The sequence below is a fragment of the Alosa pseudoharengus genome, unplaced genomic scaffold (genome assembly GCF_046254945.1).
Source record: "Alosa pseudoharengus isolate Yale_2024_CS ecotype anadromous, Long Island Sound unplaced genomic scaffold, YU_APseudo_1.1 YU_APseudo_1.1_scf_9, whole genome shotgun sequence".
In the NCBI taxonomy this organism is placed as follows: Eukaryota; Metazoa; Chordata; class Actinopteri; order Clupeiformes; family Clupeidae; genus Alosa; species Alosa pseudoharengus.
Window position 1 is genome coordinate 6,658,370 of NW_027468881.1, and position 27,242 is coordinate 6,685,611.

Sequence of the window (27,242 nt, forward strand, 5' to 3'; positions counted from 1 at the left end):
AAACAAAATAAAACAAACATAAAAATTAAATCTTCCAAAACATCAATGTTCTATGCGAGGAGAGACCCACCGTTGGTTTTCAGGTTGATAGGGAAAGGGCACTCGGTGTCCTCACACAATGCCTGAGGTTGGCCTCACAATCAAATTCTGACATGAGGGTTTCCCAACTGCCCCCCCTGGACACATTCCCCCTTTTCAGATGAGATAACCTGTCCCCTCTGGCTACATTGGGCTTTGTTTTTTTGACATTTTTTTTTTATCTCCCTTGCTATCTCTATTTTGCTATCTCTCTCTCTTTTTACAAACTCGGTGTATTGTCAAATCAAGCAGCCCTACACAATTCAGTGCACTCCTTTAATCCCCTAATGGTCAGTACTGTATAAAACTAGATTGATGAGTGAAATGTCCTATATAATATAATACTACTTAAATAACAAGAAGAGGAGGAAGAAGAAGAATCGATGCATTACTTAAGTACTGCAGAACTAGAAATAAACAATCAGATCTCATGCAACACTTGCATAGATTTTTTTTCTCTATTTTTTTTTCAGTCATGCTGCGCTTTTTTTTCTCCAAAAAAAATGACAGAACAATAGATAACGAGATCAGTGAGACAGTGGGATAGACCATACAGCCTCAGTACACACATAACAGAGATCTTAACTGAGTTGAGGATTGTTGTGGAAGATAGTGCTCGAAGAACTGGTAAAGGTGCAGGTTACTGGTCCAGTTTAGAGAGAGATCCATTCAGTTAGTTAAAGTGTGTTTAAAGGCTGTTAGGTGTTGGCCAAATCCTGATGCTGAGTTTGCAATTGTAAGATTAGTGCACTGGCTAATGTTGTAAACATGCAAGCAGCTGATCTCGAACAGATCAGTGTTTCGTTTTTTTCCCCCACAGGTGGAAGCTGGGACTTCAGCAGATTGGCTCACTGAGAAGATTTGTCTCATGAGTGGAACATTCTGTGGGTCACTGCTTCTCTAAATACAACTTCATTAATCCTGTTGAATTGCCTGAGGCAGAGAGAAATGGAAAAAAAGGACTTGTAATTCAAAACACCACATGGATGGATGAGGGTGTAGAACCAAAAATGGCCACTAGAGGTCTGTCTGTTCATTTACATGCTTCTGAGTGTGTCTGTGCATGTGAGAATACAGACCAGATTTGTTGATTCAATCTGCCTCTGAATAACATGGTCAAGGAATACAGATCAACTACATTAGTGGTCATCTTCTTCCAGTCTGCTTTTCAGTTATCTCAATTTGAAGTCCTACTACCCTGAGAAAAGCAATGGTTTTAGAGGGATTGCTACACATTACTGTAAAGACCAGTAGATGAACAGACAGGAGAGTGAAGAGAAGAGTAAAATAACTAAGCAAGCTTTGAAAACAAAAACAACTCGTTATATGTTAAATTAACAAAGGCATGAAATGAAAGAAACAGACTCCCCTTGGTTGTCTGTGGTGCATGTTGGGAATGTGTAGTGTGCATGTTTTAGGTAGATGTGTGTGTTTCACAGTCAACAGCATTATACACAAACTTCAAACATGGTCAAGGAGGACAATCATTTGAAATACACCCAAACATATGGAAAACAAAAGGGAATGGAGACTGGAGGTGTTAAACGTTGTATCAGCGATTTCAGGCCCAAAAAAGGCCCAAACATAAATGATCACATTCATCTAATCTTTCCTAATGAACCACTATCTGTCTGCCCCATAAGCAGGCCGTCAAAAAAACGCGTCTCTGCCTAGGCTCGGCCTAGGCTTGGCCTAGGCTCCGAGATCTGTACACAAAAACAATTGCTACCAACAAGGATTGGCAACCCACTTAAAGCCAAAATAAAGTGTTTCAACCAATAACCGACGAGATGCGCGTTTAGGAGAGTTTTAGGAGAGTTGTACGGGAGGGAGGGGAGGGAGTAGCGAGCTAGCTAGCTCTGTTTTGTTTGAACATCAACAGAAGTGACGTATCCCCGCTATCGCTGATACAACCTTTAAGGCATGCAAGAGTACAATTCTGTACTGAGCATGTAGATATGTATGGAGTAAGAAGCATACGTTAAGTGATAATGTGTGTGTGTGTGTGTGTGTGTGTGTGTCTTTGTGTGTTTGGGGGGGCTTGATTAATGATCAATGAGCAGAAGCAGATGGTGTTTGCATGCGTGCATGTGTGTATGGAGGCAAACCTAGTCATCTAGGTGTCTGTTTGGAGAGGAGATGTGACCAAGACGGGGGAGGGGCTTTGACCTTTCACCTTTCACCTCATATGTGGGTCATGCTAAGCCTGATCTGAGAGGCCTGACCGGAGTGGACCCTGTCTCTGCCTATTCACCACAATGACTGTAGATAACCTGGACAGCATGGCGTCATGCATTCACGTCCTGAAGAAAAGAGGCCAGAATTGGTTGGCCTTATTGGTCAAACTGGAGCGTGTCTACGTGGCCAGTGCTTTTTTGACCCAGAGCATGCGTAGTAAACCGTAAATCGGCCAGGTCCGCCCAGAATTCACCATATTTTTTTAGTTCCTTCTGAATGGCTTCATTTTTGACTGTCCATTGTTTTGTATGGTCATTGGTTTACCCTAACCCAGGTCCACTGGATAGATGAAGTGGCAAGTACATAGTGATACTTGTGGTAGTGTACTGGGGCTTTATGTGTCTACCCATAGAACATTCAACATCCCAACATCCCAGTGTCCTCTGATCTGAGGGCTTGTTTTAGTGTACTGGGGCTTTATGTGTCTACCCATAGAACATTCAACATCCCAGCTTCCTCTGATCTGAGGGCTTTTGTTAGATCCTCGTAAAAGTATGACCTCAGGTACTGTATAAACAATCCTGGCTGTGTAAACATAGCAATATTTTCCTCAAAAAACAAAACAAAACAAAAAAACAAGGTACAATTGCATACGGACAAAAAAGTGAAACAAAGGACTAAATAGTTATATTTATCATTATCAGGTGACCATTCAATATTTACACAATATTTTGGATGCATCTCTACTGTCCCTTGGTAGGTAAAAAGTAGCCAGTTCTACCCTAATTTTTTTTTTTCTTTTAAGTTCCTGTTCCCATCTTATTGTGCAAATATATTTCTAAATAATCAAATATGTTACACATGCAATGGAAAGATACAGAAAAATATCTTGGGAGGGGGTTTTAAGGCCAAGTAAACGATTTGCCCTACACTGGATCGCCCTAAGCCTGAGGAAGCTATAGGCATTTGCTTGTGTGAACAGTATGCTGTGATACTAGATCATCTGCTTACCTTTTTAAAGGAGAACCTGTTTGTTTAAATGCATGGTACAGTCACAAAACAAGCAGCCCTATCAACGTGTGTGAATTTGGATATCGGGCAGCCATGAATCTTAGCTACTGTAATAGAAAAAAAATGCTTTTTACTGAACTTTGACCCCTGATCCGCAGGGACCTCATCCTCATGATGAGCAGTCCCACAATGCAGCATCTCCATGAGAGAATGAGGGGAGGAGTCCAGGAAGGAAGCTCACTGTCAATGGCGACTACAAGTGTTGCTATTCTACCTCGACGATCTGCTCATTTTCACTGTAAATCCTCAAAAGATGTAAGCATTCTCCATATCAGCCACTAACTAATCTCACAAGTCAACTATGGTCTGGTCTCTAATGCCTGTGCACCCAACTCTTGCTTGTCATACAGGAACCCCATCAAGAACAACCTCAGGAAGACACACTTCCTGCTAAGATGGGAACCAAGTCATTGGGGGCAAAGGGAGTAGACTCCACCGGCTACTTCAGAGAGCGCTGACCTGAACGACATAGACACACTCACAACCAAGCCCTGTGTGCAGCTGTGGTGACTGAACGGGCTCCATTTTGTTTTGCATGCGCATCCTTGTCAAGTGATAGAGCGCGTTCTGAGCCTGAGACAACAGTGACCTACATAAGACTCTATGTGGTGTCATTCATCATAGATAAGCAATGCAAATGAGCGTGACACGCAACCCCACACGGGAGGAGAGAGAGAAGACGAGACAGTGACGGATGCAAAAAACGAAAGACAGGACAGGCCTCAGCCTTTCTGTAACAATCCTGGAGGAAAAAGGACAAAGTGCAAACATCCATGCGTCCATCCCTCCCGCCAGCGGACGGCACTGCAACAACTACAAATCAACCTGTTAGCCCCGTGACGTTCAGCTACATTAAACTCCCCCAGCCACCCTGCACTAAAAACCCTTTTCCCCTGACAAACAAAGGGAAATATTACTTGCCAACGTGCCTCAAGTCCTTACCAGGACACCAAGAATATCATGCTACATTTTGGGAACGACTGGAGGGTGCTCTGTGTTTAGACAATCGGCTGGTCCACAATACTCTCTGTGTCGGCTGTATAGGAGCAGGCTGTACATTGTGTACACACACCCAAAATAGGACTCCTCCGAGGTTTTAGACTGGTGTTCTAACAACAGAATCAATTTTTGTCCAGTAACACATTTTATTTTACTGACCTAAACTCCTTTAGTCCAGAACTGAGACAAAGATATATAGTGCTACACATCTACCTGTGCTCCCCCCATGCATCTGGGAAAAAAGTGCTTCTTTTCTCTTCGCTTACACACTCACACACTGATTTGGCTCATTCAGCTACCAGTTACTGTAAAGCCTCATTTATGCTCAACGTTAAGTACAGATATGGATACAGAAGCCTTCAGTCCACACGCAACGTTCATTTAATCTGTTTTTGCACATTTTCCAAAAGCTTGAAAATGATACGGATGAAATGGAGCAAGCGTTTGAAACAGATTCATCTATTTTTTTTCACACGGAAAGGGAGCATAAATCAGGCCTAAGTCAACATATTTCCAATGTAACCGAGTGAGGATTGCAAACGTGCTGTGATGGAAGTGTTGGATCTGGGCTATAGTGGAAGTAGTAGTGCATGTTATCGACCTGTTGCCCACTTTTGTACTGATTCAAAAGCCACAAATAACAAGCAACAAATGCGGGCTCCTCCTTCTCTCACAGGCAGTGTCGGTGCTGCACCTGAGTGCCAGCACAGCCGAGAGACTCACAGAGACAGAGAGAGAGAGAGACAGAGAGAGTGGCCGCCTGTTCCAGGCAGGCCAAAGGTGACCGGAGCTTGCAGGCTGCAGATGGTGTGCATGCTGGGAAGCTCTCCCTCTCTCTCTCATTTTCTCTAGCATACACACACTCACACACCTACACACACACCTACACACACACACACACACACACACACACACACACACACACACACAAGCACATTCACACAAACACATTCACACACAAACACACCGGTCTGTCGCACCCATCTCCCCCCCTCGTCCCCTTCTCCTCTCCTTGGTCTGCTGTCTCAGTAGTTGTCCCTGGGCCAGGGCCGTGCCCGCTGGCGGTGGTGGCGCTGGTTGGCTCCCTCCTGGCTCTCTCCTCTCTGCAGCAGTCTGTCCTGCGACTCGTGCCCGTTGGCGCTGTGCACGGCCCCGGGGTGACTGCGTTGCGGCGGATACATGTCCCGGTACGTGTGGGAGTGGCGGGGGGGCTCATACTCCTCTTCCTCCTCTTCCTCCTCCTCCTCTTCCTCCTCCTCCTCCTCTTCTTCCTCCTCACATTCCTGGGGGTGCAGGCAGCGGGAGCCCCTTTCTCTCCGACCGCGGGACAAGGAGTCACTGGCCTCGTCGGAGGGCATGAGGCTGTCCTGCTCCCCCTGGTCCTCCTCGTCCGCCCCCCCGGCACCCCCCGCCGGCAGCAGCTGCTGGTTCTGGTTCTGGAAGGGGGGGGGGGGGGGGGGTTGAGCAGAAGAAAGGAGGAAAGATGAGATAAGAAGAAAAGAGGACAGGGTATGAGAAAAGATGAGAAGATATTAAAGGAGGAGGGGAGAGAGGAGAGTGCAGAGAAGAGATGGAGAGAGGAGAAAAGAGGAGGAGCAAAGAGAAAAGAGAGAGAGAGACACAGATGGAAAGGAGAGAGGAGGAAAGCACAGGAGGAGAGAAGAGGTGAAAGGAGAAGAAAAGAGGAGACGGTGGAGGGAGAGATGAAGAGCCAAGAGGATGGGAGTAGAAAGAGGGGGACAAAGATGGAGAGAGAAGCAAGAGGAAGAAGGAAGAGGGGAAGAGGAGGAAGAAGAGGATAGTGAGGAGGACAGAAAAGGGCAAGGAGGACAAGACACAAAAGAGGAAGAGAAGAGAGGAGGAGAGAAAAGGGGCAACCAAAATAAGAACTCTTCAGAATCCAGGGCAACTCGCTCAACTGGTGCTTTTTCACTCCAAAGAAAAATGTCTGTGCCACTGCAAGTCAGGACTCTAGGTGTCAGAAGACAAATCCAGAGACAAATGACACAAAAAATGTCACAAATGACAGTAGAACATTTAACATGGTGGTTAGTTTGACGTTAGAGGGCAGAGGGTCCACATGATCTGTTAGCAGGTCATGGACTACCTACTATGTACATTTGTTGAATATAAATGTGTATAAAGAAAAGAAAAGAAAGGGCTCATTTTCCTCTGGAGCAAAAGACGATAAATCACCATACTCCATGCGTTCTCTTTTTATCAGCTTTGTGCTTTCCAGAGACCTCAATGAGGGTGTTGCATTCAAGGGGAAATTAGAAAGGTATCACATTCACAAAGCACAAAAATCTCCTGTTCCACACGTTAACTACTACTTGCTGCTAACCAATTTTTAAACAATGTATACTAAGACTTCTTTGAAAATAGACTATATACAATCTCTGCTATATATACATATATCACACATATGTATATATATGTACATATATGATGTCTGCTTTGTGAATTTTCTCTCATGCTGGCTCCGAAGACCTGGTGCTGGTACAGGGCACCACCTGGGCGTAGACGTGATGCAGTCAGCCCAGGTCAGGTCAGGCCAGGTGGCATGAGGGGAGGGGGCGGGGGTGGGGTGGGGGGTGGGGGTGCACTTTAGTGCTGGTTCCATAGTTGGAGGCAGAGAGGATTCTGGGAATGCGTGATGTGCCAGTGCCAGAGCCCATTATAGGTGGGGTTTCATCACTTGATGGAGTTAGAAGGAATTAAGCTGCAAGGCAATTGATCTTATTCCATCTTGTTCCATCTAGTTTTACGTATGAGTGTTTGTGTATGTGTGTGTGTGTGTGTGTGTGTGTGTGTGTGTGTGTGTGTGTGTGTGTGTGTGTGTGTGAGGAGGTTAAGGTTAGGAAGCGCTGAAGGTGGGGGTGAAGGGGGGGGGGGATGCAAACTGCACAGTCCCTCTTACTCACCCCGTTTTGGTAAGCGATCATTCAATTAATTCCTGTGTTTCAGAGAACTGCAAAGACGCAACGCAAGCAATGAGTGAGACAAAGCTGAGCGAGAGAGAGACACAGTTACAAGACGCCAACACTAGATGGTGCTATAAACACGGAACAAGTCAGAGAGCGGATGTACTGGGGGCGAGGAGAGGAGGGAGGGAGGGAGGGAGGGAGAGGATAAAAGAGAGGGAAAAGGGGTGGTAAAGGGGACACAAGATACACACATACATACACACAAGCACACAGCACAGTACCATCTTCACAAATGAAACAGCAGGGAAAGTTGGGTTTTAGATACAGTACATGACAAAACAAGGGACACAAAATACTTCTCCTAAAAGACAAGCAGGTGTGGTAAAAATGGCTAATTAGAGATGAGAGGAAGCTCATTTCAGCTCTTTTTCTGTGTGTATCTACCTGCTCCAAGCATATACTTGATTTTTTCTATAAATATTGGCATTTCAAATACAATAATAACTACTTCTTCTCTTTCAATTTTCATACGAGAGATAAAAGGAGGTAATTATGTTAAGACCAACATCTTGGTCAAATATCTATGAGCTAGTTGTTTGTACATTTCTTTATTTCCATGCAGTGTCATGGAAAGATCTCCAGCCTTAAATAATGGGGGGGGGGGCATTATGTTGCTGTCTGTATGTAGAGAGTCTACTGTCTGTATTGCTCTTCTGCTTGTACCTTCCAGAGACCTCAGTGGCCCTAAATCTTAGGAGCCTCGGGAGACGATATTTATTTTTAGGGGAACACAAGCCTCTCTCCCGGGTCTCTTGTTTTTCTCCTTGACTCAGGCTCACTTGATCAATGGGGACACTGGTGCACCTGTTCCTAACTAGGCCACTCCTGCAACTAGCTCTACTAAACTAGAATAGACTCAGTCATTACTGTAAATCAGAAACAGCAGAAAGGACGTCCTATTACCAACAACGACACGTTCCTTGTCAGACCCAGAATAAGAATTTAATTCACTGATCATGGTGCTGAGGATGGATGGATGGATGGATGGATGGATAGATAGATAGATAGATAGATAGATAGATAGATAGATAGATAGATAGATAGATAGATAGATAGATAGATAGAAAATAAAGAGTCCATGGCAATAAATGTCACTGCAGTCCCCTAACAAAGTAGGGAGCTGTGGCAATATAAAAATGTTGCTTACAACAGTTCAACACTGTCTAATTCTATGGGCTCAGTGGTGCCTTCCTCAATAACATCTCCTCATGCTTTCAGCTATTCCATAATATCTCACCTGAAGGCTAGAGATAGCCGAGGGCGGGGTCATCAGGTTTTGATCCAATAGCGGGTTGAGGGAGGCGGTCCCGGGCAGATGAGTGGCGCGCCAGTAGACCTCTAGGTACTCAGCCAGGTGCTCGCAGGCGTCCTCCAGCTGGTTCTCGTCCAGGATGACGTCGAAGCTCTCCTACCGGGAGGAGGAGGAGGGGAGGGGGGGAGGAGAGGGGAGGGGGAGAGAGGGTGGAGGAGGTGGCGTGAAGGGGATGGAGTTAGAAGATATTCTCTGAAATATCTTGAGGATGGGGATCGGGGGGAGAGAGGAGATGGGGGCAGGGGCGGCTGGTTGGAGGATGGCTACATGGAGAAGCATGCGACATGGCGGACATCAGAACGGGACTTCCACGGGAAGCCGTCTCCAGCACTAGATTCATAACTTCCACATGTTGCTATTACCAAAAACACACAGACACACACACACACACACACACATATTGATTTGTCTGCAGTTAGTGAAGCAGTAAAATGTTAATTAATTTCTTCTTTGCTGGCTACTGCAGCTTATCCTTGAGCTTTTAGATCAGCCTGGGTTTCCTGCGTTCTTATACCACATAAACATGCAGTCTAAACCTGATGATTTTTTTTCACACACACACACACACACACACACATACAGGCACACACACGCACACACACACAAAACAAAACAATAACATACTCCTCATTGTTGATGTTGCTCGCTCACAAATACTCTCACAAAGCAATGCATTTTTGTGTATAAAAACAACCTTTTGTCTGATTTTGTCTGTTTTATATATTTTTTGTCTTTGTCATAGATAATCCATATTTTTTCAGACATCTTCTTTTTCCCAAATGTGATCAAACTGTTATGCTTTCTTACCATCTCTCTAAACTAATCTCTGTGATGATTTCATGCACAGTTTCACAGGCACAGAAGCCAGACTCCACACATGCACCCTCCCTCAGCCCTGGGCTCTGCGTGTTGGTTGTTTTTAAAAGGCCAGTTCACACTGCCCCAACAAACACCAAAACACTTGGATCAGTGTGCCCAGCACATCCATGTGAAGAAAATAGCCGTTGGGGCCTGTCTATTCCAGTAACGATAACTATAAAGACAACTGTAACTATAACGATATGAGCATCCACACATTGTCTATAGTATGTGGTGTGGATGTTGTGATTCATATTAGCTATATAGTGATACTTAAAACTGTTGTTTTTGCCATTAAAGTTATCGTTGCTGCTGTGAACGGTCCTTCATTTCCTCTAAACATTCTAAATCAAAAGAATTTCTAGGAATTCTGATAATGTTTTCAGAATTCTGATAATGTTTTATTGGAGTTTATCACCCAGAGAGAAGAACATACTCTTTTCTGATTGGCTGGTAGGGTGGCTATTAATTCTGAATAACGGTACACCTATGAAGTAGTTCTGGTAAAAAAAAAAAAGTTTGCTGGGGTTTACTGGAGTTTGTAAGGGTCAGTGTTGAGAAGGAGAAGAGAGATAGGCTGGCTGCTAAACTCACAGGAGGACATTGGGCCAACTTATCACCAGCCATCATCTGGACATTCAGGTGTTTGCTCTGGGACTTCCCACGGGACTTAATCAGCCTCTGAAGGACCTACAGGGGGCATGGAGGAGAGAGAGAGGGAGAGAGAGAGAGAGAGAGAGAGAGAGAGAGAGAAAGAGGTGAGGTGGAAAGATAACAAGGGAGGGAGTGTGATAAGAACAGAGAGAGAGAGAAAAATAATGAGATGAGAAAGGAGGGCAGAGGAAGAAAAGCAGAAAAGGAGGGAAGAAAGGATATAAAAAAGAGAAAAGAAGAGAGGAGAAAAGAAGAAAAAAGAGAAGAGAAGAGAAGAGTAGACAAGAGAAGAGAAGAGAAGAGAAGAGAAGAGAAGAAAAGAGAAGAGAAGAAAAGAGAAGAGAAGAAAAGAGAAGAAAAGAGAAGAGAAAAGAAGAAAAGAAAAGAAGAGAAGAGAAGAGAAGAGAAGAGAAGAGAAGAGAAGAGAAGAAAAGAGAAGAGAAGAAAAGAGAAGAGAAGAAAAGAGAAGAAAAGAGAAGAGAAGAGTAGACAAGAGAAGAGAAGAGAAGAGAAGAGAAGAGAAGAGAAGAGAAGAGAAGAGAAGAGAAGAGAAGAGAAGAGAATGTTGTGGGGGAGCAGTCATGCTCTTGTTTTGGACTGCTGACACATCTCAACGATGGCACAGCACCAGCAGTGGGCAAACGGGTGCGGGGATTTGTAGCCTACCTTTGGAGAGGAGACTTTGACATACACAATGATTGGCGCCAGGGAGGTTTTGGCAAGTTGGGCCGGATGGTTGATGGTGTCCGCGTCCAGAACGACCAGCTGGAGGGTTTTGGCCAGCTCAAATATCCGCTCAATCTCACTCTGTACCTCAGCTTCAGGCACAAACCGAATAGAGTGAGCAGAGAGATAGATGTCCCCCATTAATAAATATTTAAGATGCACAAACTGAAAGTACAGCTCACTGGACTGCACCAAGCTGTAACTAAACACTGAGTAGATTGGTATGATTTGAAACTCATTTTTTATACTGTGCATACTGTATTTAGACTATACACAGAAATTGAGGTGCTCAAACTATAGCCAATGTACTGTATAGGTGGCTACACCGTGTAAATAATGTTCCTAGACCATTGTGCTACTATGAGTGCTGGGAGTATATGATTCCAGTGAACTACATTCATGTAGCACTATTCATATAGCATTCATATAGCATGAGCATCGTATAGCACACATCTTGACTGAATGACTGTTTGAGTGACAGGTTTCAGAAGTGATGTGACATGCACAATATCTTGTGTGAAAGCTGCTAAAAAACTGTAAAAGTGAAGATAACTAGGCCAGAGGTCAGATTTGTTTAGCTCTGTGTGTGTGTGTGTGTGTGTGTGTGTGTGTGTGTGCCCGCACGATTATATTTTTAGATCTGACTGTGTGTTTTGTCTGTGTATGTGTGTTAATGAGCACACTCACCCAAGCTGGAGCGTGTGTTTGAGCGCTCCATGATGGGCCTCTTGTTTAGCACAGATCTCTTGGCCAGAGAAAGATCCGCTGTGACTCGCGTGATGGAGATTCTGGAGAACACACACACACACACACACACACACAGGCCAGAAAACACTTAGCAGTTCTATTGCAGGAACACTGAGCAATATCACTTCACTGCTCCAAAGCACAGCCAGAGCTACAAATGATAAATCAAAGGGACAACATAAACAGAGCAGATTCATCTCAAAGCAGTTGAACAGAAGCCCTCAAAGGCCCATCTCATCTCACCTTCCATCAAACCGATGTTTCAGGAAGTCAAACAGAGCTTTCTGCATCATGTCTGTAACCTATGAGAAACAGAGACCACATACTTGGACATGGAATTAAAGCCTGCTTAAACTTAAAAAATGAGATCTATACATCTAGAAGCATATCTATAGTCTTGCAATGTGTGAGCAGTATGCCTTATAAGGTGTTGGGAACCAGACCTTTACATTTTTCTTTGTCAGAGTATTTAGGTTAATGGCCCTGGCTTGCAGACTCTCTCTCTCTCTCTCTCTCTCTCTCTCTCTCTCTCTCGTGTGTATGTGTGTGTGTGTGTGTGTGTGTGTGTTTATGAGAGAGAAAGAGTCACTGACCTCATAGCCCTTCAGTGAGGGCCCCACCAGAACCACAGGCCTCATGGAGGGAACCACATCATATGGAGGAATGTGCTCAGCCTATCCATTGGATAGATAGAGAGAGATAGATAGATAGATAAATAGATAGATAGATAGATAGATAGATAGATAGATAGATAGAGTGAAGAAAGGATAGATAGATAAATAGATAGATAGATAGATAGATAGATCGAGTGAAGAAGGATAGATAGGTGATAGATACATATATAGATGATAGAGACAAAAAAGGATCAAAACAGATATATAGATGATACAGAAAAAAAGATATAGATAGACAGATGGATACAAAGAAAAAGAAAAATAAGAAAAAATAACACATCGAGATGGGCAGAGTAAAAAAAGATAGGATATGAGGAAGAGCAGAGGAGTTCTGTTTTATCGCTTTGAGGTAACGTAAAGGCTAATAAAACACAGACCACTCCATTCCTGCATGCAGAAAGGCATTGCTACATGGAAAAAAACTTACTTGCTTTTGCTTCTGTTTGGCTTTTTGAAAACAAGAGAACACAAATTAGTATCAACTCTCTCAGATGGTTGACCATTAAGGAATTTGATCGATGAATAGCTCTTGCAGCTGCCAAACTATTCTAGAATCTTTGGTGACTAATAATGCTTTCTGTTGAATATGCATGCCTCAGAATGAGAAAATAAAGGAAAAAGTTGAGAGAGGAACGTGTACACCATGCACCAAAAGCTCTCAAAGGCTTCCAGGACGGGGACGGAGGCTGCAGCCGTGAATCGGATGTGTGGCTTTTTCTCTCCCTGTCATACTCACTCTCACCTGCAGACGGCGGCGTGGATCTCCAGCCACCAGTCACCATGTCACCCAGACTGGAGGAGGAGTTCCCCCCACCTTTCCTGCAGGATGACAAAATGACACCAATGAGTGAGGTGGCCAGTGGGGTCACTCTTACTACCACTACTGTTATATCGGTTTCTGCTGCTCTTCTAGGAGACATGCGCTACTGAGGAAAAGTAGCAGTACCTTAAGTTGCTATGGATGAGTGCACCAATATATAAATGTCTTGACAAGATGTCTGGAGACATTTTAGGTTGCATATTGAATCAAGTTATGATGCAATGATGATGCAACCTGTGTTTTTTTCTTCTTCAACTCGCTATGGCTTAGCAAAGCATCACTCACCTTTTTGTGCTCTTTCTGTCTAAGGAGAATGTCTTCAAGCTTGTATATGTTTGTATATTCTGTGAGCATGAGTTTTTGTGTGTCATAGAGGGCTTGTATATCTTTATATGCAGGATGTGTATATTCTGTTAACACAAGTGTCTCTGTGTGTGTGTGTGTGTGTGTGTGTGTGTCTGTCTGTGTGTTTCCAGACTCTCACCTCTGCTGTTTCTGCTCTTGCTTGAGCCTCATGGCTTCCAGTCGGAGAGGGCTGGGGATGAAGCTGATATCTGCCCCCTCCTTCACGAGACGCCCGATCCACCAGTCATTGTTGTACTTCTGCAGCACACCACACAACAGACACTGTCACACTCACTCCACAACTCTGCACTCACAACACAGTTCAAAACAGCATGGACACCCACTTATACACTACTATGCTGCTGACTGATCTCTGTGATCTTTGGTGATACATGATTTCATAGTATTCATACATACATATATTATAATTAACAAGGCCTATCTTATTTGTTTGCACCAATTAATCTAAAAATAATATGATTTGGTGCAAAAAAAATGCTGTCATAGCCGTCATGGGGATTGTTTGATTCCGGATTTTCAAAATACGCAGACAGACAGACAGATATATCGGTACATAGATAGATAGATAGATAGATATATAGATCAATAGATAGATAGTAGAGATGCACCGATATGGAATTTTAGGGCCGATAGCGATAACCGATATTTATTGGTTTGTTGTGGCCGATACCGAAAAAATTTGTGAAAAGTGATTTGGGGAAAGCATTTAATAAGCATAATTTTATTGCAGTAATTTTACCTACCACCAAATGACGGATAGAACTCATAATAGTCCTCAATAGTACAGCAGTCAACAACATAACAGTAGCCTAGCCCTACACAGTGTTGCCAACTTAGCGACTTTGTCGCCATATTTAGCGAGATTTCAGACCCCCCAAGTGACTTTTTTTGTAAAAAGCGACTAGCGACAAATCTAGCTACTTTTTCTGGCGTTCTTGGAGACTTTTGGAGACTCTGATGTGATGGCATGTAACGTCCCTTTTTACTCTTCTGTGTGAGCAGTGAGTTCGTGCTGTGTGAAAGTCTCATGCCTGTTTCATTTGTGAATTACATCGAGTTCGCCCGAAGCGTTGTTATGATTATAAAAGTAGGCCTAATGACTGGCCTGTAGTATCAGCCCATGTTATTACACGGAAGTAAATATTCTTTTGATCTAACAGCTCAGACAACGTTATTGGAAGGTGCCGCAACTCTATGGCCGCAACCTCGGGTGAGATTACCAGTCAGTATATATATCTATGTGAGATTACAACCAGAATCAACGAGACGAGAGCAATGACATGATGACAGGCAAACAAGGACACGCTGCCAGCATCGTTCAACAACCACTGAACAAAAGAAAGTAGCCTAGGCTACAACTTAATTCACAAGCAGTTCAAAATTGAACATACAGGTTAGGAAAATATAGCATTCGTTTAGGCTGTAGCCTCAATGTTGTCAATGCAGGACAGACTGTCGGCTGAGGGGAAAAAAATCTGTTGGTCTGTCCTAGTGACATTAAGCCTAAATATATCCAAAATATAGCCAGTAAGGTTAAATTGTGTGTAGCCTATGGTGAAGTTATAATCAGACTTCAAGCAGTGCAAAGCAGATGGAGCAGTTGGGAATAGGTTGGACTGCTTTTCAGCCACTTGATGCTCATTCTGGTGTAGGCTATGACGAGATAGTGTACAGAAGTGTAAAGTGTCTCAATTAATATAAGTATAGTAAATGAAATATATTTAAAGTTGATTATTTGAGTAGGACAAAAGCAAACAGGTGTAAAAGGGAGTTAAAGGGCCATCGCCGTTTTTTTTTTTTTATTTTTTTTTTGGGGGGGGGGGGGGTCCACGACGTGGTGACGTAATTGATATGCAAATTAGTATGTGACATCATCTAGCGACATTTAGCGACTTTTGGAGCTGGCTTTAGCTACTTTCCATTTTAAATAGTTGGCAACACTGGCCCTACAGTATGTGTCTCCTTTAAGTGAACCTGACGTCAGTGAATTGCGAGTGAGTGGCTAGATAGTTTGAATAGTTTTCATTTAGGACTAAACGCTGATAAACGGCTCAGCTTGGAATAAGCTACAGTATAGCGACCAAATCAGAGTTTGTGAGGGAAACTTAGGTTTAGTTTCAAATGCGGGTAACTGAATAAAGCTGCAACTCCTCAGACTTTATCTTATGTCCGTCTACTCTGTTGCGCACAACCTGCTGCAGCAGAAATGAAAGGCGTTAGCCCCGAAGGTTTTAATAACTTATTATGATGACCTGTCTGGAACTGAAGCACGAATGGTTAGCATATTTCTAGGTAATAATACAAAACCCAAGCTTAAGTAATGCAAATATAATACTTAAACACAACTTAGAACTAGGCCTAGCTGCTACTTATGTACTCGTCCCACTAACGAGTTTGTTTATTTGTTTCCCCGACCAGCGCGGTAAAGTGCAAACACACCAGCAAAAGACGGCTCTAGATAGGGCTGAGCTCCGCTCTGTTAAGGTTAAATGGCGGATCATTCACGAGAGGATTTTGAGATGCACAGATTCCCAAATGAACGCATATCCACAGATTTTGTTAGAGTGGTGAAATACATTCACCGCTGACATTATATTGAGGAAAAAGTATAGCCAACCAAGCTCAAGTAGGCTAGCTCAGTGTAGCCAGACGGACCTTACGTAGGCCTAAATTAGGACTTTAAAAAATATAGGCGCAAATTCTCAGCCAGAATTCTGTTATCGGACTGATAATAATATTTAAATTTTTTCACTTATCGGCTAATAATATATCGGCCGCCGATATATCGTGCATCCCTAATAGATAGACAGTTAGATCACCTCCTTGATGTGAAGAAAGTCTTTGGCTTCAAAGTTGATTGCGGCACCCTGAACAGGACAGTCTTCATCCAGAGCCCCACAGTAGCTCACGTTTGTTTTTACGGCAAACGCTACAGGTTTGGTCTGAAGCACAAGTCAGAGAATACATGTCACTTAATAATTAAACAGTTTGGGTAATGCCAGTTTGGGTGATGTTCAAGCTGTTGACAAATGTTTTTAATCAGTGCGCATCTACCCTTATCAGTTAGTAGCCTATGATGATGTAGTAATGATCCTACTGGCATTCACATTGATTATTAATTCAGCATCATGTGCTACAACATAGTATTAGGCTATGGCAATACCAAAGTTTCTTACTAGCATCAAGCCCTACCATGCTATACCAGATGACATCATAACCATGCTATACCAGTTAACATCATGTTTGACCAGCTAGCATGACACCACTTGGCATCACACTCAATCCAAACCAAGGGTATCATGCTATAGGGACAATTTAGCTGCTATATCAGTTCAACATGACATATCTGTGTTAGAGTGACATTAAGATCCCATCCTGGTTGTCATGGCGAAGAGCCTGCTGACCTTTGCCCTTTCGAGCTGCAGCTGGGCCTGGCGCTCGGCTTCACGCCGATACGCCTCGCGATCCTCCTCCGCTGACAGGTCGGAATCAGAAGGTCTGCTCGTGTACGAATCGGCTGAACCCTGGTGAGAGAGGACGGGAGACGCCATGATAATGAGGAGCGGTGAGAAGAAAAGAAAAGAAACAACAGAGAAAGAGAGAGAGAGAGAGAGAGAGAGAGAGAGAGAGAGAGAGAGAGAGAGAGAGAGAGAGAGCAGCACAGCTAAGGCAAACAGGACATCAAGAGAAGAAAAAGAAAAATGAGGTTCATCTCAAGCCACTAAATAACAGCCTTTTCCCGCAGGCTGATGGTTTTATGTGTGTTAAAAGACAACACGCTGCACTAAAAGAGATACTGTGAGCCTCAACACTATCGTTTTTAGAAATCTATCACTTGGCCTTGCTCTGCTCAGTAAAGCATCATGCACTTTTAACTTCAGGCTAAAAAACACACACACACACACACACACACACACACACACACCATGGAGCTGTAAGGACTATTTTTTCCTGACGCTGTGAATTTAAGCTGATCCTGGTGGCAAATGTAGCTGAGGCAGCTGAAGTGAACCTTGCCCAAGTATTGTACACGGGCCATAAAACACAGGTGCCTAGTAAAGGTGTAACGTTACTCCTCCAGGCTGGAGAAAGATTGCTGATATTTCAACTCGACAATCAAATACATCGCTCCCCTGTGCTGCTATAGCAAAGCTGAAGCACAAGCTTCCCTTGTTATTGATTGGCTGGACCAGGGTATTGCTGGGTCCAAACCACTTCATGTTTGTTTCCCTGTTATAAACCCAGGACAGTGTACAAACATTAAAATGTATTTTTGGAGTAGACAGAGTGGACAGATAGCTAGATAAATGTGAGGATAGGATTTAACTAAATGTATAGGATTATAATCAAGAACTAAATGGATTATAATCAAGAACTAAATGTATAGGATTATAATCAAGAACTAAATGTATAAGATTAAAATCAAGAACTTCACCAAACCAATACACTTGTATCATCACACTGTATACAGTAGCATGACCAGCTGGATCATTTTCAGTAACTGAACTATTTTTTTTATGTAAGTAGCTCAAGTAGGTTATTTCACTTTTCATAAAAAGCGTATTAAAAAACAGGTCATCAATTCATGACACATCTGTTGCCATGTTTAGATCTCAGCTCACTCCAGCTCTGAGAGGCACACTTCAGGCAGCCTCATGTTTAAGTCAAATCCATGCGGTGCTCACTGCACTCGCTGCCAGACAACGCTAGCTCCTTACGCTATGCGGGAGAGCAAGAGTAAAGTAAAAACAAGAGCAGTCGGGTGAGTGCAGACCCTCGCCCGTCACGCAATACTAACCAAAGGGACAGTACATTTCAGCATCTGCATTCTGATTCGGATCCAGATGGTCGTGCAGGAGGAATGAAATGTATAAAAATTGAGGTTCATAGGACCGGCACTTTTTACGTAAGCGGACACACACATACAGACGGATGGACAGACAGAACTGATTACAAAATCTTTTCCCCCCTTGAGCAGGGTTGAGAATAAAAAGAACAGGAGAGAGACATTTTGGGAAAACAAAAATCCAAATACTTTTGTGGTCAACAACATCAACAAAATAGATTTTGACTGTAGACAGATAATGACTGTTATGGCTCTATGGGCAGCTAGACTCTCATTCACAGATTCAAAGATGATTGAGCACCATCCACCCAGCTCAACACACACACACACACACACTCCTTCCTCCCCTGATTTGATGAAGTCCGAGCTCCTGCTCTTGTCTGACGGCCCCGTGCTGAGTGGAGTGGAGTGGAGCAGAGTGGTCCAGCGGAGGTGCCGCACTCATGTGACTCACTGCTGTTACACCCCTCTGCCAGCCGATACAATAACCACGACACTACACTATCTATCTATCTATCTATAAGGCTCTGGAACTATCCAAAACAATAACCATAGCAATAACCATGGAACCAGCCTAAACAATAACCATGACTACAGCCGCAACAATAACCAAACCTAAACAATAACCATGACTACAGCCTAAATAGTAACCATAGCAATAACCATGACACCTAGAGACATAACACTCACAAGGGAAAACGTACCAGGAGCCACACAGTGCCGTTAGACTGATGAATCGTGCCACAGACGTGCTTTCATTCATGCACTCTAGTATATCTCCCATGCCCAGTCAGCTGTACTGTTTTACCCTCTCTTTCTAAATATAAATCCCACACACATACTAGCACAGACACACTCACTCACAAACACAGACAACACACACACACACACACACACACACACACACACAGAGAGACAAACATACTGTGCACACGTCTCCACTGCGCCCTACCTTCCCTCTGAGGTGTTAGTCCAGCACTCCCCGGTCCTCTGTCTCCCCCTCTCCCTCCAGCCTCCACTCTCAGAGGGAGCGAGATGGAGGGATAGGGAGCGCTCACATGAGCGAGATGCAATCAGGGGACAGAAATGGCAGTCGCCGATCCGCCTTGCACACAACTGCTCTGCCCTCTTCAAGCCCCAGAGCTGCCCTGGTTTGGTGAAGGTGTTTGTGGTGAGGCGGTGTTCACGGCAACGGCAATGGCGGTGGTGTGCGTCGGTCTGAGAGAAGTGAGCAGCCAAAGCCCCATACCTGCCCAAGCCCTCCCCCTCCCCTCCCCTCCGCTCCCGTCCTCTCAGTAGCAGCACGGAGCAACGCTGAGAACATTACAAGACTACCATCAGCGCACTCCTCACAATGCAACGCAGAACAGAGAGCAGAGAGAGAGGGGGAGGGAGAGAGAGAGAGGGAGAGGGAGAAAGAGAGAAAGAGAGAGAGAGAGGGAGAGAGAGAGAGAGAGGGAGAGGGAGAGAGGGAGAGAGAGAGAGAGAGAGAAAAGAAAGGGGTGGGGAGGACAGGGTCTGTGTGTGTGTGTGTGTGTGTGTGTGTGTGTGTGTTGATATTGATACTGTTAGAGCAAGCACAGAAAAAAATGGGAGAGAAACAAGGTGTTCATGCATCTGATGCGCATGAGATAGCAGGATAGAAACAACAAAAAAGATCAATGTAAAGAATGAAAAAAGAAGGAAGGAAAGAGAACCTTTGAGTTCAGAAAGAGAGAGACACAGAGACAGAGATCAAAGTGGAGAGAAACAAGGCTCGACCAACAAGACAACGCTCCTACATGAGCTGGTTTGAGAGAGGAGCTCGCCCTGTTTCTCCCCACTGGCTTGTGTGGGGCTCACTCTGTCTCTATCCCCAGGCTCTGACGCTAAACACCTCTCCGTCCTCCTACCGCATCCACCCACAGCCCTGCAGCCTCCACTCACACCACCAGCTCTAAGAATAACCCAAAGCTACCTTCAGACCGCTCACACACACACACACACACACACACACACACAGATACATACACACACACATACACACACATACACACACACAAACGCGCACACACACACACACACACACACACACACACACACACACACACACACACACACACACAGACAAATCGAGACAAACAAAGAGAGAGCGAGAGAAAGAGAGACAGAGAGAGAGAGACTTTTTGACTTTTAAAACCCGTTTTATTGAACCATTGTACAAACAAACAAACAAAGACAGAGAGAAAGATACACACAAACACAGACGCACATACACACAAATAGCAAGAGACAGAGAGAGAGGGCTAAAGAGTACTAAATACACACACACACATATTGAAACATACTCATACCCATACTATGTAAACTGATGATTTGCATTTAAGGTATGTATACCACATGCATGCATGCGCGCGCACACACACACACACACACACACACACGCACACACACATACACACACACACACACACACACACACACACACTCACAATTGTGAACCAAGACCATGCAACATGATGTAAGTAGTAGTCACATGCTATCCACTTTAACCTCTTGTTATCTGTGAGAACATCATCAAATCTATTTCTGTGAGAACATCGCAAAATCCATTTCTGTGAGAACATCACCAAATCTATCACCTATCCTGAAGTCATAAGGCCACCTACAACTAAATCCAAACAGATAACTATATAATACCTCACTTGCACTATCCTGATTTGGTTCCTCTGTTCATTTCTCTTTCTCTGTCTCTCTCGCGCAAATACAATACAGAGGTGTTGCCTGTTGCCACAGAGATGAGAGAGGGCTAATGTATACACACACACACACACACACACACACACACACACACACACACACACATACACACACACAAGTACACACACTTAATCTATTATTAACAGCAGCAGAAGACAGAAGAAAGGCTGTGGTGAGAAAGTGCCGATATTAGCATATTTAACTCTCTCTGGCTCTGAACGTGTTCCCATTTTTCCCTGACTCAGCATTTTCATCCCGCCCAGCTCTGCATCATCACAGGCCACACACCCCTCCTCACACACACACACACACACCCCTCCTCACACTCACACACACACACACGCACACACCCCTCCTCACACACACACATACACATCCTCACACACAAACATACACACACACATGCAAACACACACACACACACACACACACACACACACACACACACACTCGTACACACACACTTTGATATCTGCGTCAAAAAGCATTCTCTGCGTCATCGATGCTGCCTTCCATATAATAGGCCCATCGTTTATCTTCAGGCTCTGGCTGCGCCTGTTGTTGTTGTTGACGGTTGACAGTTGTTTTTTTGTGTTTGTTTATGGTTTAAAAATACCTCAGAGATGTCTGTTGTACGCGCTGTTCATTTAGTTCAGATAGATGTGGATATGCTGGTGCTGTTGGCACAAACTCTGCAGCCATTCTAAAACGTTCAGGATGCTGCAACATCATGATAGCAAATTATGATGGTAGGGATAGAGGGCTCTAAATCATATGTAATGCTAACTTTTCAGTTGTTTCTCACAAACAACCAAAACGGTATCCCTTCTCGACTCTCTGTCTCTCTCCGTCTCTATTACACGGACAAGCTGCATATGCATGCTCACACACACACACACACACACACACACACACACACACATATATATTGCTCTGTAATCTTCCATCACTCTAATGCTTTAATCTGGTTACATGGAGAGGGAAAAGCTAGCAGGCTTTAGCCTCAATGCTATTCTCCTCTAAAATCATCTTTTTTCCCTGTTACTCCACCTGCCATCTAGACTGAAGACATGACACTCAATCAGCCTGACGCACCCCCATTTTCCCCAGGGTCTGCACTGTTGTGAATATTCTCATCACCACCGCAAACACGTATACATACCTCTTCTCTTTTACAGATGTTTGTAGATGTATAAATGTGTAACCCGCCACACACCATTCACACACACACACACACACACACACACACACACACACACACACACACACACACACAAATAGACATACCTCTATTTTCTTCTATTCCTATGTGCATATGTGTGACACACACACACACACGCATATACACAACCCGCCCTAGTGGCAGACCGTGCCCCCACTCACACTCACTATATGTACTCTTCATGATTCCAAAAATAGCACCAAAGTAACCCCCCCCTCTACACACACACACACACATCATCCCCACCCCCATGCGTACATACATCATGCAGTGGGGCTTGTGTCTAATCTCTGTAGGGCTTCTCAGAGGGGAGAAAAGACACAGCGAAGATCATTTATCATCGCACACTTTAATATTTCAGCAGTGCGGAGACACGCCCGGGGTTATCAAAGACTACAGACTATAATGCCATTGTGAAGAAGTGCTGGGGGGGGGGGGTTAGGCTGCAAAGGAGAGAAAGAGTGAAAAGGAGAGAGAAAGAGAGTGAGAGAGATGGAGAAAGATGGAGAGAGAGAATAACGGAGATAGTGAAAAAGGGGGGGGGGGGGCTGGGCAATTGAGCCGAGATCAAAGATAACCTCGACGGCTGGATTTATTAGTTGAAAGTGCTCAGCTCAGTGCTCTGCCTGTTCCTCCACTACCGGGTTACTGCTGGAGCTGAGATCAACAGGCAAGACGATGATCAGTGCCCAGTGGGAGAAAGGAGGGAAGAAAGAGGAAAAGGGAGAAGATGTGAGTGGGCTGGTGGGGGGGGGGGGGGGCGTGGGAGGTGAGAATGGGGCTGAGAAGAGGAGAAAGGAGGAAGAGAGAGAGAGAGGAGAGAGAAAAAAGACAAAAGAGGAAAAGAAAAGATAGAGATTAAAGACAGAGGAGAGAGGAGAGATGTAAAAGAAGGGTAGTGTGTGGAGATAACCCTTCAGCATGGGGAGTTCTGAACATTCTAACAGAGGATTGATTCTGTTCCGCAACAATGTAAGGTTCTAAAATTCCATGTTGAATTCAATGAACCCAAATATTCTTTAGAACATTCAATTTCCAACATTCCTGTCACACCAGTGTGATGGTACCGGCTGAAGGGATAAATTAAATGGAAGACAAAACACAAAAGGTACGAAGGACAGGTGGAGAAGGTGGATGGGAAAGAGATGAGTGAGAACCTTAACAAGATGGAGGGAGAGATAGAGGATAGACAGACACAGGAGGAGGGAGAGAGGAGAGAAATGCCTTTCTCCACTGGTAGGTGCAGCAAGCCTCGCTCTCCACCTATATTTGGCTCAAGGGATGAGCCTCAGCCCTGATTCTGTCAGCTCCATACAATACCGCAAATACAGCAGCCCACAAAGCTGGCTCCATGTAGGGGGGTGGAGAGCAACAAAGACATATGGAGAGAACCTGCCAACCCGTAAGAGAACCTTGGAGAGAATCGGAGCTCATGCACCCTCGTTAGTATCTGTTGTGGTAAACACAGTCAACCCTTTCTCCATCACGCTGCGCTGTGTTTATGTGTGTGTGTGTGTGTGTGTGTGTGTGTGTGTGTGTGTGTGTAGCTGCTACACATCTGGGTTGTGTGTGTGTGTGTGTGTGTGTGTGTGTGTGTGTGTGTGTGTGTAGCTGCTACACATCTGGGTTAACACCTCTCCAAAAACCCATGAACACTAGCACCAATGTCTCCAGGAATCTTCACATTTTTGTTTTGTCTCCATATCCTTCCCTCACACTCTTTCTAGGGCTCCTATGCAGATCATGTAATGTCATACACACACGCACACACACACACACACACACACACACACACACACACACAGCCGCAGCTCATAAATGATGAATGCACCCCAAAACAGTGATACTTGCCCAGGGAGAAAGAGAGGGAAAGAGTGATATTGATGGCAGAGAGAGAAAAAAAGATGATGAACAGACAGAGAGAATAAAACAATGATGACGAGGAAAGGAAGAGGAAAAGAGGGGATCGGAGGAAGGGTACAGGGAGAGAGAGGAAGGGTAGAAGGGGGGAGAGGAAGAGGGAAAAATGTGTCAAATTTGACTGCAAACAATGGAGCAGCAAACAAGAAGAATTCCCACTGCAGCGATGTAAAGCATGGTGCTCACAGACGACGCTTGGCGAAGTGAAACACACACACACAAACACACACACACACACACACACACATACACACACACACAAGACAGAGGAGGAGTGGGAGATAAACAGACACACTCACACACATACAGTACAAAAGCAAAACAGACTGGACACACACACACACAAACAGATGGAGAGAGAGAGATGAAATAGAGACAGAGAGAGGGAGAAGAATATAAAGAGAAAGAAGGAGATAGATTCAAAATGAGAGAGAAAGAAAGAGAGAGAGACAGAGAAATGAGGAAAGAGAGCGAGCACTAAGCTCTCACATGTCGGCAGTAGCAGCAGTAACAGCACCAGCAGCAGCTCTCCACTGGCTCATCAGTGTGTTAAATAACAAGCGCACAAACTGAGTCCACTGTCACCAGAGCCCCGCTCAACCAGCCACCACTGCACCACAACCAGCATCTTCGGCTTATGCGTGCGTGAGAGTGAGAGTGAGTGTGTGTGTGTGTGTGTGTGTGTGTGTGTGTGTGTGTGAGAGAGAGAGAGAGCGAGAGAGAGAAAACCGTGCACACTTGCTCGTTGGTTAAATATTGAGCTGCAGAGCTCCAAGTATGGAGGAGGGCGGATTTATGTAATGAGACAAGATAAGGGCAGCCAAAAAAAAAAACAGATGCGACACTTACATCTTACAGTGAGACTAGTGCATGAAGGGGTGATGGCTGGCTCAGCTGGTGGAGACGGTGAGCAAGAGAGCATCAAGCACACACACATACACACACACACACACGAACACGTCATTTAGCTGCACCACACACACTCACAAACACACACACCCAGAGTCAGAAACACAGAGGCGGTGCTTACCTGACTAATAAGGAACGTAGCGCTCGAGTCGGACACAGGCATGAGGCTCAACCACTGCACCGTGCATCTGCTATGCACTCTATATTCACATGCACATGCACGCACACACACAGACACGCATACACACACACACACACTCATACACACTCACACACACACTCAAACACAAACCACTCCCCGTGTTTATAGGGAGCCGCGTAACGGAAACTGAAACAGAAGCGCTAAAGCTAAGTGCTGCTTAATGATATTATGGTCGTTTGGAAAGCGCTGAAGCTGCCTCTTCACATTCATTATTAATGATTTCAGCACTGCCCCGGCTCCCAGCACGTACAGAGTCCCCCCTCTCTACCCCAACACCACCCCCCTCTTCCTTCTCTCTCTCTCCCTCTCTCTACTGGGCAGCAATCAAAATAGTCTACGCTCTTTCCTTGCATCACCAGACACAATCAAAAATAATGATCAATTAAACGCTATGACAAGGTCTACAATTTATTGCACAATATACAATACTGTATGTTTTGCATGGAGTCTAAAGGACTGTGTGTGTGTGTGTGTGTGTGTGTGTGTGTGTGTGTGTGTCCTGACTCTCTTTTTACAGTATGTTTATAACATTTTAAGAGTGTTTCTTTGTCTGGTTCTATACGTGTACAATGTAATGTAATGGTTGTATATGTAGCACACTAAGGAATTTGTCTGTTGGGCAAGAGGTTGTTAAAGTGATGGCTTTCTGGAAGTGTCACAGTCTAAATTTAGCGTCGGTTTGGTTCACCCCTGCCACCCCCTGCCCACCCCCCCACCCCCCGAACCCACCCCCCGAACCCACCCCCCGGCCTCCACCAGCACCGCCCCTCACGCCTCACCAGCTATTACTCCTCTCTACACCAGAACACTCAAACAAGGGGATGGATGGACACAAGGAGGTTGTGTGGGGGGGGGGGGGATCACTCAGAGTGTACTCAGATCCCACTGGAGATAAAGAGATCTGCCCCCCCCCCCCAATACACACACAAACACACACTCAGAGATGACATTAGAAATGGTCTGAGCCCTTTATTTTTATCGCTAGAAACTATCAAAAACAATGATCCATTAAACGATACTACTAGCTAGATCAACAATTTATACAACAGCATTAACTGAGAAAACACTGCATGTGGAAAGGAAAGATCTCACAGGGACAGAGAGAGTCAGAGACAGAGAGAGAGAGAGAGGGAGAAAGGGGAAGACAGAGAGAGCAAATGAGAAAGAAGGAGAGGGAGAGAAAGAAAACAAAACGAAGTCTTAGTGTACTTACTCAAATGCAGGCTGCCCCTCAGCACACCCTCATGTCTAGGTAATCATGTGTATATACACCCCAAAGTGCATGGTATTACTGAAACAACAACAAGACTTCCCAGTGGCCTCTCTCTCACTTTCTCTCTCTCTCACTTTCTCTCTCTCTCGCTCTCTCTGGTGCCCACCCTTCTCCCTCTCTGCACTCCTTCTCAGAAAGACACACATGCACCATACGCGCATAATCTCTTATGGTCTCTGTGAAGAAGACCAACACAGCTATGCTGCAACCAATCACCCCCACCACACACACACACACGCACACACACACACACACACACACACACAATTGGGTCTCTACCCCCAACCCCACCCCCAGTTCTCTTTCTCTCTCTTTCTCTTGCTCTCTCTCTTTCTCTCTCCTCAGCTTATGTCACATCATCATCAAGCTGATCCCCTTACAACAGGCAGTGAAGAGAGGAGGAGAGAGGAGGGACTGTTGAGGTCTTACAGCAGCCTGGGACTGACCCAATCTAGATTTTAAAACGCCAAACCACACTGCAGTCCTGAACACACACATGTGCACACACACACACACACACAGAAAGAGAGAGACACACACACACAGAGACACACACACACAAAGGTAAGCACCACAGCACCAGTACTTGTGAGTTTGTTACATAACACACAGGCATAGTTCAGTGTCTCTGGATTGTGATCATCCATGACAAAGCAGCAGG

General features: G+C 44.7%; 1 protein-coding gene across 1 annotated transcript in view; it reads right to left on the reverse strand.

Annotated features, from left to right (window-relative positions):
* Positions 1 to 3,373: 3,373 nt before the first annotated feature.
* Positions 3,374 to 27,242, reverse strand: part of cacnb3a (calcium channel, voltage-dependent, beta 3a) — a 38,059-nt gene continuing 14,190 nt past the window's right edge. The window contains exons 3-14 of the mRNA XM_076277209.1: positions 16,875 to 16,994; positions 16,290 to 16,412; positions 13,589 to 13,707; positions 13,021 to 13,103; positions 12,712 to 12,731; positions 12,204 to 12,284; positions 11,854 to 11,912; positions 11,551 to 11,651; positions 10,804 to 10,955; positions 10,078 to 10,173; positions 8,551 to 8,721; positions 3,374 to 5,762 (exon numbers count right to left, since the gene is read on the reverse strand). Of these exons, the coding sequence (XP_076133324.1) occupies positions 5,352 to 5,762; positions 8,551 to 8,721; positions 10,078 to 10,173; positions 10,804 to 10,955; positions 11,551 to 11,651; positions 11,854 to 11,912; positions 12,204 to 12,284; positions 12,712 to 12,731; positions 13,021 to 13,103; positions 13,589 to 13,707; positions 16,290 to 16,412; positions 16,875 to 16,994 (1,536 nt within the window). The 3' untranslated portion in view covers positions 3,374 to 5,351. The remainder of the gene's footprint in view (positions 5,763 to 8,550; positions 8,722 to 10,077; positions 10,174 to 10,803; positions 10,956 to 11,550; positions 11,652 to 11,853; positions 11,913 to 12,203; positions 12,285 to 12,711; positions 12,732 to 13,020; positions 13,104 to 13,588; positions 13,708 to 16,289; positions 16,413 to 16,874; positions 16,995 to 27,242) is intronic.